We start from the raw sequence: 11415 nt of genomic DNA on the forward strand, positions 1-11415 counted from the left end.
TATATTGTTAACTAAGGCTTTGGCTACAGTCTCTGCTGTTTTGTCTTGTAATGGGACTAGGATGGTGTATTTGGACTGATAATCGACTGCCGTGAGTACATAATTGGAACCTTGATGGCTCGTTGGCATTTTCAGTAAGTCAATGCCAAGTGTTTCCCATGGCTCAGCAGGGAGCGGGATGTCTCTGATATTGAGTATTTTGGGGTCAGGTCCTCTGAATTGGTTGCAAGTTACACATGAGTCTATGTGTGTGGTTATATCTTTTTTCATGTTGACCCAGTAGAAGGAGTGCCTAGCAGTGTTCAGTGTCTTATCTCTGCCTGAGTGGCCTCCCATTGCACTGTCGTGCAATATGTGTAGGACCTTGGGAACTAAGCCTCTGGGAACGACAGTTACTTCCCTGTCATTAGTGGTTCTCTTTATGATTCCGTCGACCAGTTTGAGTTCGTCTGTAGGGACAGGTGGTCGGGTGTGTAAGGGAGTTCTTGAAAGGAGATGCTGTTTTATTTGAGACCATGTCGGGTCATTGTCTGTTTCATCTCTAAGTTCTTGCATCGGAATGCATGTTGTTTGTGTTAGTGATGAGACGTGAGTTTGTCTGCTTAAAGAGTCAGCTACTATGTTAGCTTTTCCCGCTAGATATGTTATCTTTGGATCGAAGTCCAATAGGGTGGTTTTCCACCTGGCAATTCTGCCATGTAAGTCTTTAGTGTTAAAGAGGTAGACTAGGGGTTGATGGTCTGTGAAGATTGTGATCTTATACCCTAGTATAAGATATTTAAAATGTTTCAAGCCCCATATCAATGCAAGTCCTTCTTTGTGGGTAGTTGAATAGTTACTTTCAGGCTTATTCAGTACTCTACTTGCGTAGGCTATGGGGTGCTCTTTCCCGTTTTCATCTTTCTGCTGTAAGACTGCGCCTATTCCTTTAGAGGAGGCGTCGGTGTAAAGAAGGAATTCTTTCTTCATGTCAGGAAAGGCAAGGACAGGGGCTGTGGTAAGAGCATGTTTAAGGGTGTCGAAACTTGTCTGTTCCTCTTCAGACCATTTGAAAGGCTCGCCTTTTCTTGTGAATTTGGTGAGAGAGGGGATGCAATTTCTGCAAATTTGTGTATGAAATGTCTATAGTATGATGCTAGTCCTACGAAACTTCTAGTTTCATCTGCGTTTCTGGGGGTTGGGAAATTGTTTATGGTATCTATCTTATCTGTGGTGGTATGGATGCCTTGGCTATCTACCTTATGGCCTAGGAAGGTGAGTTCCGTCTGTAGGAATTTACATTTTCCTAGTTGGATTTTCAATCCTGTGTTTTTGAGTCTTTTTAGGACAATCTCTAGTGTGTGAAGGTGGTCAGTTTGTGTGGGACTATAGATGATGAGGTCGTCTAAGTAGACGAATAATGAGATTCCTATCATGTCGCTGAAAATGCGGGTCATCAACCTTTGTTGGGTTGAGGGGGCATTCTTAATGCCAAAGGGCATACGCTCGAAATGGAAATGTCCCTTGTCAGTGGAGAATGCAGTTACGGGTTTAGATTCATCGGTGAGCTCGACCTGCCAGAAGGCTGACTTAAGGTCAATTGTGGAAAAAACTGAATTTCCATTACCGATGGTTTGTAAGACATCTTGCATGGCGGGGAGGGGGTGTGGGTCAGATTGAGTTAGGTGGTTAACTTTCCTAAAGTCAACAACAGGGCGTAAAGTTCCGTCTTTCTTTGGGACTAGGAAGAGGGGACTGTTCCACGGACTTTGGGAGTGAGAAATTACGCCTTGGTGTAACATCTCGTGCACACTGTTGTTGACTTGTGTTTTCCTACTGTGGGGTATGCGGTAAGCGGGGGTGTATGAGGGGGGGGGTGTTGGGGGGGATTTGGATGTGATGTTTGATTATATCACATTTGCCTAAGGGTTCGCCTTCTAAGGCGATAGCCGATCTATTCCTTTGTAGGAGGGTCAGTAGCTTGTCATTCATCTCTCTGTTTGCTGATGTTGTGATTTGGTTGGGGTGGATAGGGGTGAGAGTTTGTGGTGGTCTTACAGTGTTGATGTGTTGTGGGAGTGGTTCCTGGATTGGGGAATTATGGAGATGGACTGAACAAATGTTTGTGTTCTTCCTGATTTTGCGGTGTTGATCGGAGAGATTTGTTAACATAGCTAGGGTGTGTTTATTTTCTGATAGTATATCCCAGGAGGACTCCAAGGTTATGTTATTTATTCTTGACGTATCTGGGTCAATTATGACATCCTGATGTTCTATTGCTCCGGGTATGTATAGTGGAACTGTTATTGAATGTCTAGGGGGTATGATGACTGTGTTAGACATCAGTGCTTTTGAGGTGACATAAGGTGGTGGACGGAATGAGTAGCTCTTAGTTGGAGAGGGTTTATTTAAGCTAGATAGATATGAAAGAGGTTGTGTGTCTGGGTTGGGTGTTTCAGGAAGTGTTGACTCATTACTTTCATCTCGGAAGGAGATTTTGTTGGTATCTAAGTTGATGATGGACTTCCAGTCTCGTAGGGACTTTAAACCTATTATACCTTGTTGGTCGAGACTCCATTCATCAGCTAAGTGGAAGGATGTGAAACCTACTTGGGAATTGTTTACCTCTATGTTTAAATCAATCATATCGTGAAGTGATATGGTAGATCCTTCTATCAATAGACCTTCCGTATTTGAATACTGGATTTGGGGTGGGTCATTTAGTGCTTCGTAGAGACTCTCTGGGGATGAGGTTCAGGTTTGTTCCTGTGTCAACCATCATGTCAACAGTAATTTGATCTAATTTCACCTTTAGGGTGATATAGTTGTGTGGTGTGTCGGACGTTCCTATGGTGGTCTGGTGCGTGAGGCTGGTGCACGTTCCCCCAATCGGTGTTGAGTTGTATGTGTTGTGTGGGAGGAAGGTGTTTGTCGAGGTGTGGTGACTTGTTTGTTTGTTCTCTGATGTGGTTGTGGTTGTGATTTTTGTTGAGAACACTCTTCGTTGGAGTGAGTTGTGGTTTTGTGTAGGTTGCAGTATTTGCCTGGTTGTGTTGGTTTTGACATGGTGGGGGGTCTAGGAGTGGGTGGGAGTTGTTTGGTTTGCTGTTGAGCTCTACATTGGGAATCAGTGTGGGAGGTAGTACCATGAATTGAGCAAGGGGTAGCGCGGTGTTGTACCTGTGGGTGTTGGTATTGTTGCGCTCTACACTGAGAATCAGTATGGGAGGTAGTTCCATGAATTGAGCAAGGGGTGGCGCGGTGTTGTACCTGTGGTTGTTGGTATTGTTGCGCTCTACACTGAGAATCCGTGTGGGAAGTAGTTCCATGAACTGAGCAAGGGGTAGCGCGATGTTGTGCTTGCATATGTTGTTTCTGTATGAAGTCTCTGGTGTTGTGACTTGTTGAAAGATGGTAGGAACACCAGTTAGATGGTTGCGCTAGATTGGGGCTAGGGGGCTGTTGTGACTGAAGGCTATTTAGTCTAGCAAAGTGGTGCTGGTCAGAGAGGGAGATGTTGCAAGCGTTGGTGATGTCTAAGATGTAAGTATAAGCTAATGGGTTACTAGTGTTTAAATCCCTTTTTGCGGCTTCTCTTCGGCACTTTGGAGGGAGTTGGGAAAGATAGAGACCTATTTCTAGTAATGAGCATAGGTTTTCCAAGGTCATTACCTTTTTACCTGTGGTGGTGTCTGTGTAAGTCCATGGGCTATTGTTGTACAGATTTTCCCTAATTTCTTTAATTGTGTTAGCAACATTATCTTTAATGTTGTTTTGTTTTTTAACTCTAGTATTATTTAGAAATGTGAGGATAAAGCTAATGTTGTTTGTTTGTTTGCTTTGAAAGACATTTAACAGATGTTGCTTATAATTGCTATATGTGATCCCTGTGGCTATCAAACTGTCTAGCATCCGAGCCGTGGACCTATGTTCGTCCGATGCTTCTATTTTCTGGCGGCATAGATTTATTTTGTCTAAGTCAGAGTAATTTGCATTCTTAGAAAAGAAAAGGTCACATGCTGCCAGGAAGTCAGTAATGGAGAGGCCGCTAACTTGAGAGAAGGTGGGAATTTCGGTTAGAGGGGTAATGGTTTGGTAGTTATAAATTATTGTAGGTTGAAGTTGTGGGTTAGGATGTTGTGATGGGTTTGGGGCAAGGTTAGGTGGTGGTTGGGGGTGTGGTGTGGAGGTGGGTTGACCAGATGGGAAGTTGGGAGAAGGGAAGGCAAAGTTCTCGTATGCATGGTTTGTGGGGTTTAGGGATTGTTGCAGGGGAATCAGGGGGGTTGGGATGTGGGGGGGTGGTTGTTGAGGGTTTAGTTGGTGAGGGTCGACATGAGAGGGAATTTGGGGTTGCGGAGAGGTGTTGGGGGGGGTGTTGTTGAGGGTCTAGGTGAGGGGGAATTTGGGGTTGTGATGGAGTGTGGGGGGTTGTTGTTGAGGATCTAGTTGAGGGGTAACTTGAAGTTTTGGTGTGGAGTGAGGGAGGGGGTTGGGCAAGTGTTGTAGTTGGAAGGGGTTAAAAGGGTCTTCTCGTGAGTGGTCATGGTGAAGGGGTATGTGGTCATAGTATTCCTCAGGAAGTATTTGAGAATCTGCCTTAGTCGTGTCATGGTCTTGGTCTTGAGAGGGTTTATCTTCTTTAGATGAGGAAAGAATTCCTTGAAGTAAATTTCTGACCTTGGCTCTCGTACCTGTAGCCATGTTAGTGTCTAACTAGAGATGCATGTATGACTTAACAGGTATAGAAAGTAGTTAGGTGAGATAGGAGGTCTAAGTTGAAATAGTTAAATTAGAAATATTTGGTATACATTATCTAAGGGGTAGTATGTTATGGTTAGATAAGAGGGGGGGTATAGGGTTTCAATGGGTATACAATGGTATAATTGTAAAATGGGTTTACAGTGGTAATATTGCAACAAAAAATGTAATTACATATAGTAAAAAAAATATATAAGTTATTGTAAAAGGTAAAAAGATATACAATATAAATGGGCATATAATGGGAATATATGATATTGGCAAGAAAAAAGTAATATATGATATTGGCAAGAAAAAGTAATATATGATATTGGCAAGAAAAAAAAGTAATGTGATTATACAGGTTATTGTAAAAGTTGAAAATATATTATTCTAAATAATAATTTGGGAAGGTACAAGATAGAAGTATGCAAAAATGTTTTTAACTTAATTATGTAACTTAATTATGTAACTTAGTTTTGTAAAATGATATTTTTGTTTGAATTATTAAATCACTAGAGACTGAATTATTAATCAAAGAAGGGAAAATGAAGTTAAGCTATCGTTAATTATTGGTGATATGAAGGTGAAAGTGAATCTTACAAGATTGTCTATATAATGAACATTAGAATACCTTGAAAGGTATGATTGGGTTTAGGTATATTGACGTATGTGCAGGTCGTCAGGTGTGGCTGTGGCGGCCCGTAGACTTGTTTGTCCTTACGTACGAATATTGGGAAGGTCTCCTTGGTAGTAGGATAGTTGGTAGATATAAGAGTTCAGTGGTGTGCAATTACCTCCAGGTGAGGAAGCTTGCGGGGAGGTGCCTCATTGACGTTCTCGTGAAAAGGGAGAGAAGGCGAGTATCAGGGGGGTTGGTTTTGATTGGTTAGGGGAGGATTATCAATATTATCAAGTATTGTGAGGGTTTGATATATTATTTACCTTGTTTAGAAGTGGTTAGGTAATTTGAAGTCGGTGATGACGACGTACGTATAGTGCACTGGATTGACTGGGTCTTGACTAAAGTCGTGTGGTGTAGGTGCAGTGGTCAGCACGTATCGTTCTCGGGTGAGGAGGGTAGGTAGTGAAGGGAAGTGACTGGACACGGCGCTGTGTAGAGAGAAGAGGCTCTTGAAGGGCAGTCAGAACTTGTTATGGTAGATACGGGATATATTGTTGGGGGCTCACTGCCACCAGGTGGTTTGAAATCTAAAGTCCTAAATTTCACCACCGATTCGAAGACTGTGATGGTTTGAGTTGGTATCGCTCTCTCGAAGGGAGCGGTTAGTGGAGGGAGGTGTATAGGGTTGCGTGTGTGTGACGAGATCTTTGCGGTGAGGAGGCCTTGATATCCTTTCTTCTGGTAGGCGTGGCTTGAATGGCTGACGATTTTATTCGGTTTTCTTCTCTTGAGACGTGGGAGCGAACACCGCTGCCGCCATTTAATGTATCCTCAATTGGTGTTGAGTGATTACATTAGACAGAACTTAAGGCAGGAACACCAAACTCAATGCAACACCTTTTTCATTTATTAAACCAATTCACTTCTTCACAATTTCTTCTATATTTTACACAATGTCAATCACTTCTTCAAATATGGGTAAATACTTAATAACTTAAACACTATCATTTTGTTTGTGTCTATCTGTCGAGATATTAGTTCCAAGCTATCTGAATATCACTCTGTTCGTAAACCACAGTGCACTATTTTAATGTCTCTGTACGTATCATCGGACCGACCGCTCCGGGTCTAGAGCATCGACTTTTTGTTCGTCGGAAGTCCTGACACAGCAAAATAGGAGGTGCTGGTAGATGTTTTAACAAGGCTTTTTAATAGGAATGTTTGGTTTCCCGCAAATAAACTATCATGTTCTTAATTACTAGCTATATGTTATTTACAGTATATAATATTTCCAGGGGGGAAGGGTTTATTATTATTTGGTTGTCGTGTGTTTTGTGAGTTAGAGGTTGACTGGACTTATGAGTATGTTCGTGTGTGTGTGTGTTGGTTGCTTCTTGGCAGTGCTGGTTCCACGGGCACGAAGTGCTGAGTCGGCAACCGCCCAGTCAGCAAGATTGGGAGGATGCGTTGGTGCCGGACAGTCGGGTGGACCAGTGAGTGAGTAAGTGAGTGGGGTGAGTGAGTGAGTGAGTGATATTACTCATCATGTATATGGTGGCGTATACAATATATGTATATATATGTATATATATATATATATATATATATATATATATGATTAAACTTTGCAGCAGCTTCTGCATTCACTAGTTTCTTGCTGACATGTTCAACTTTTCTAATACTTGAACGTTGGATATCGTTGAGTTGTCTTATTATGTGTCCAAACTTCATTTGGAATGACAGTCACTAGGGGGGCGGGAAATCGGACAGTCACTAGGAGAGACAGAAAATCAGACAGTCACTAGGAGAGACGGGAACAATGAAATTCAGAGATGGAATGGGTGGGAATGATTTTATGCCTTTTCCTTTTTGGCTTCCTCCCTTGAAAGGGGGGAAAAGCCTTGGTATATATATGTATGTATGTGTATATATAATGTATATATATATGTATATATATATATATATGTGTGTGTGTATATATATATATATACATATATATATATATGTGTGTATATATATATGAATATATACATATACATGTATATATACATACATTATATGTATATGTATATATATATATATATATATATATATCTATAACTCATCCTCCCCCTTTCTCATCCGCAGTCCTCTACTCGACCACTCTGATGACGTACCTGCTGATCCCCGTGTACGAGAAACCTATCGATAGCGAGCACGACATCCTCGAGGCCACCCAATCTCGAGGCTATTTCATGGTCCTGATGCAAGACACGAGCCACCAATCTGATATAAAGGTGGGCGTTGGTAACAGTCTATGCAGTGGTGAAGAGTGTAGGTCGAGTCTACAGCAAGCGTTGTCTTCAGCCTCAAATTCTTTCCTGGGAAAAATATTACTGTGTTCACTAACTTTAGATATAGTCAAGGAAGAAAGGGCTTGAAGGACCGAAGAAAATGAATAGATGAATAACCAAATAAATGGACCCATGGCAAGCTTTTCCTGACTTCGTATAAGATACCTGTTCTTTCACATCTCCATACTCACTTATTTCCTAAAGCTTACACATTTTTTTGTAGTTTGTTCTGTGCCTCCTCCGGTTTTTAGTTTATATTACAGTTTGGTCAAGCTGATTACACTGCGTACCAAAACTTCAGGTGCACCTCTCACCATACTGTACATACAACTTTACCAAGCCGTATTAAGCTACCATGGTGAGGTGCAGAAGCCGTATCGTTCCTCAGGGCATAGGCCGATCCTGCATTGGACCATTAAGGCTGAACTACACAACTTTCATTTCAGTTCTTCTGTTCTCTTCCCGTTGACCATAAGCTCAGCGCTTATAATTCATTCATTGCATGGGAGTAAACGTCTTTACTCTGATGTCCATCACTATCCGCTTCGTACATATAAGTATATGTGCGATAATTCTTTTATTTCCCCAGTCGTCCAAATATAAATATGTAGTTATATATATATATATATATATATATATATATATATATATATATATATATATATATATATATATATATATTATTGCCAACAGTACTCCAAATCCAACGTGTTGAAGGAAATCTACGCCACAAGAACAAAGATATTGGTGGGAGACTACGGTTTTGACATGGTATGGAGTAGTATCACCGATTCATTATTCATTGATTTTGTTTCTTAGAAGTTTAAGGGCTAGAGAGGATTTTAGGGAGAGAAGAAAATATTAAAAGACATATGGTGATATTGTTGTCTTCACAAAATTTATAGCAGTGTACTAGAAGTTTTGAGACCATAAATTCTTTCTGGACTCTTATGTTCGACATTCCTCAGCCTTTCTCGACCCCTGCAGCTCCTGACTGAGAAGGTGGTAGCTGTGGCTGGGAAGGTCAGCACGCACTTCGTGATGATCTCTGAGGGTTTACACCGTTACCACACCTCTCGTGAATCCTACTCCATTATGGAAATCGGTGTGGTCACTCCGAGCGGAGCCCCATACCTTCCCCGTATCAACGAGATGTAAGTTGTTCTCCAAACCCACATCCTCCCCAGTGTCATTTCTCCTGATACAAGCTTCGATGTCCTAGTCTCCTGTTCATGCTTCCTGAGACATGATAAATCATCATCATCATCATCATCATCATCATCATCATCATCATCATCATCATCATCATCATCATCATCATCATCATCATCATCATCATCATCATCATCATCATCATCATCATCATCATCATCATCATCATCATAAATTGGGGGAATAGGCTAGGGAATGCCTCGTTGTTCCACCCACCCCGGAACCAGTCCCCTCCACGGTCTCTCCGAGGAGCAATCTCCCATGCAGACACCCTTCCTTCCCACTCCAAACGACTCTTGATAGGTTCGATAAACTTGCCCATCCATCTATGAACTCTGTGGGCGTCGTCCCCTTCTTCGTCTCCTCCATCGCAAGTCCTATCAAGTATCCCTTAGAGTGTTCAGTGCCAACAGCCCCTTTTAACACACGACTAACCTTTCCTTTTCCTACAGTCTTCTCTTCACCCCCCCCAACACACATAAACTCCGATCCCGCGCGAAGATGGTCTGCCCTATGTAGTCCATAGTCCAGTCCTGGAGATGGAAACGTCTGAGTTTGTCATATCACACAGTGTCTGTTGCTTAACACGTGCAACACGACGTTGTCAGTGAGTTACGATCCAATGTACGCGGAGAAACGGATCTCCCAGCAGACAAAGGACTCCATGACATATAGTATGTTTCAGTTATTCTCCAATCGATGAAGACCAGGTTGCTTGATTTTTATTCTCAAGTGTGATGTAGGAAGTCAAGAAATATGAAGTGATTACCTTGTGACATAGTGAGGTGAGACTTTTTCAATTCCTTTCAGTTTGATAACGCTTTATAAATACCTTCATTCCCATTGTTATTGTTATCATGATCATTACCATCATTATTATTATATATACTGTATATACATTGAGCTACAGGAGGTCGGGGCCCCTCTACTGGACAAAATCACCAGTCGACAACAACGAAACAACAAGACGAGGATATTCGACTTAATGGGTTCAGTATTCTTATTTACCTTTGTACGTTTCAGTATCACCCGCCTGGTAGAAACGGGACTGGAAAAGATATGGGTGAGGGACGAATTCTGGAAGGCTCAGACAAAACACAAGAGACAGAAAGAAGACGATGAAGGACTTAGGGCCATGGGTATGGATCACTTGCTCTCGGCCTTCTTGCTCCTCCTGCTGGGCTGGGGGGTGTCCTTCCTCGCATTGGTGGCAGAACTCGTTACCTTCCGCAGAAGCCGCGTCAGGAGGGTTGAGGTATTGCCGTATGATGAGGCTGGCGTTCGACAAGAATCGTCGATTCATTCCTCGGAAAGTCCTGGACCCTCGGAAAATCCGGACCCCTCGGTTAATCCGGACCCCTCGGTTAATCCGGATCCCTCGGCAAAACCAGACCAATCGGCTAACCCGGATCCCTCGATAATTCCGGACATTTGGATCAATCCGGTCCCTTAAGCAAATCCGGACACTTGGACAAATTCGGAGATTTCAGCAAATCGGAAACACTAACAGTCTAGATAATTTAGTGAGAAATTGCCCCAGCACAGTGCCAACGTAACAAGGGGTTTTGTCCAAGTTTGATTTATCTAATTTATTTCATCTTTCCCCTCTTTTGTTCAAATTACATTAATTCATATCACATATAACAAATTTAATTTCTGTTCTGTTAATGTGAGATTCTTTTCACAACATGGTTTATTACAAGTCACAGTATACTCATATTATCATAAAATGTGACATTTTGCCATATTTAAGACACCTCAGACACTCTATTCCCACACATATTACTGTTTGATTTATGTTTTGTTAGCTTGAGTTACATTTCACATCATGATTTATTCATTTATCATAAGTCATATCATACTCATGAAATTATATAATGTAACATTACGACACATAATAGAACAACACCTCACACACACTGTTTCCGCGCTCACATAATAATTTATTGTAAATTCCAACTGACCCCCACTAAGAGGGAACGCGGAGTCAATCCACTATGTGTACTGCCAGCTTTATTCTCAGAATAACATTCCTCTGGAATATATATATATATATATATATATATATATATATATATATATATATATATATATATATATATATATATATATATATATATACATATATATACATATGTGTACATATATATATACATATATATACATATACATATATATATACATATACATATATATATATACATATACATATATATATACATATACATATATATATATATGTATATATATGTATATATATATACAGAAGTAGTAGAAATATACGGATCTCCTGTACTTCTGATATTATTTCTCCGATAGTTCGAGTCCTTGCGGTGGAGCTTATTTCCATTTGTCAAAATGACACACAACTTGTCGGATGGCTCGCCATAATAAAGACTCGGTGAAATTAGAATAGAGACCGAGCTGCCCTGTTATCAATATACAGGCCAATATGATTTTTCCTATTTCCCTTTTTAATAGCTCAACGCGACATGTAGTACCTAACCTACCTAGGCATGTTAGCTC

General features: G+C 41.1%; 1 protein-coding gene across 1 annotated transcript; it reads left to right on the top strand.

Annotated features, from left to right (window-relative positions):
- Positions 1-8701: 8701 nt before the first annotated feature.
- Positions 8702-10435, top strand: LOC143025215 (uncharacterized). Its single transcript, XM_076184675.1, has 2 exons — positions 8702-8831; positions 9913-10435. The coding sequence occupies exons 1-2, from the start codon at positions 8719-8721 to the stop codon at positions 10340-10342; spliced, it is 543 nt and encodes a 180-aa protein (XP_076040790.1). The 5' UTR covers positions 8702-8718; the 3' UTR covers positions 10343-10435.
- The last annotated feature ends 980 nt before the right edge of the window (positions 10436-11415 follow it).

Source organism: Oratosquilla oratoria, chromosome 5 (assembly GCF_046742065.1).
Source record: "Oratosquilla oratoria isolate Oo_2021 chromosome 5, ASM4674206v1, whole genome shotgun sequence".
NCBI lineage: Eukaryota > Metazoa > Arthropoda > Malacostraca > Stomatopoda > Squillidae > Oratosquilla > Oratosquilla oratoria.

Bases quoted from the DNA above. Each gene is read 5' to 3' on its own strand.
- LOC143025215 (XM_076184675.1), top strand. From the start codon at position 8,719: ATGATCTCTGAGGGTTTACACCGTTACCACACCTCTCGTGAATCCTAC. The intron at 8,832-9,912 runs GTAAGTTGTTCT...TGTACGTTTCAG, and splicing joins CTTCCCCGTATCAACGAGAT to TATCACCCGCCTGGTAGAAA.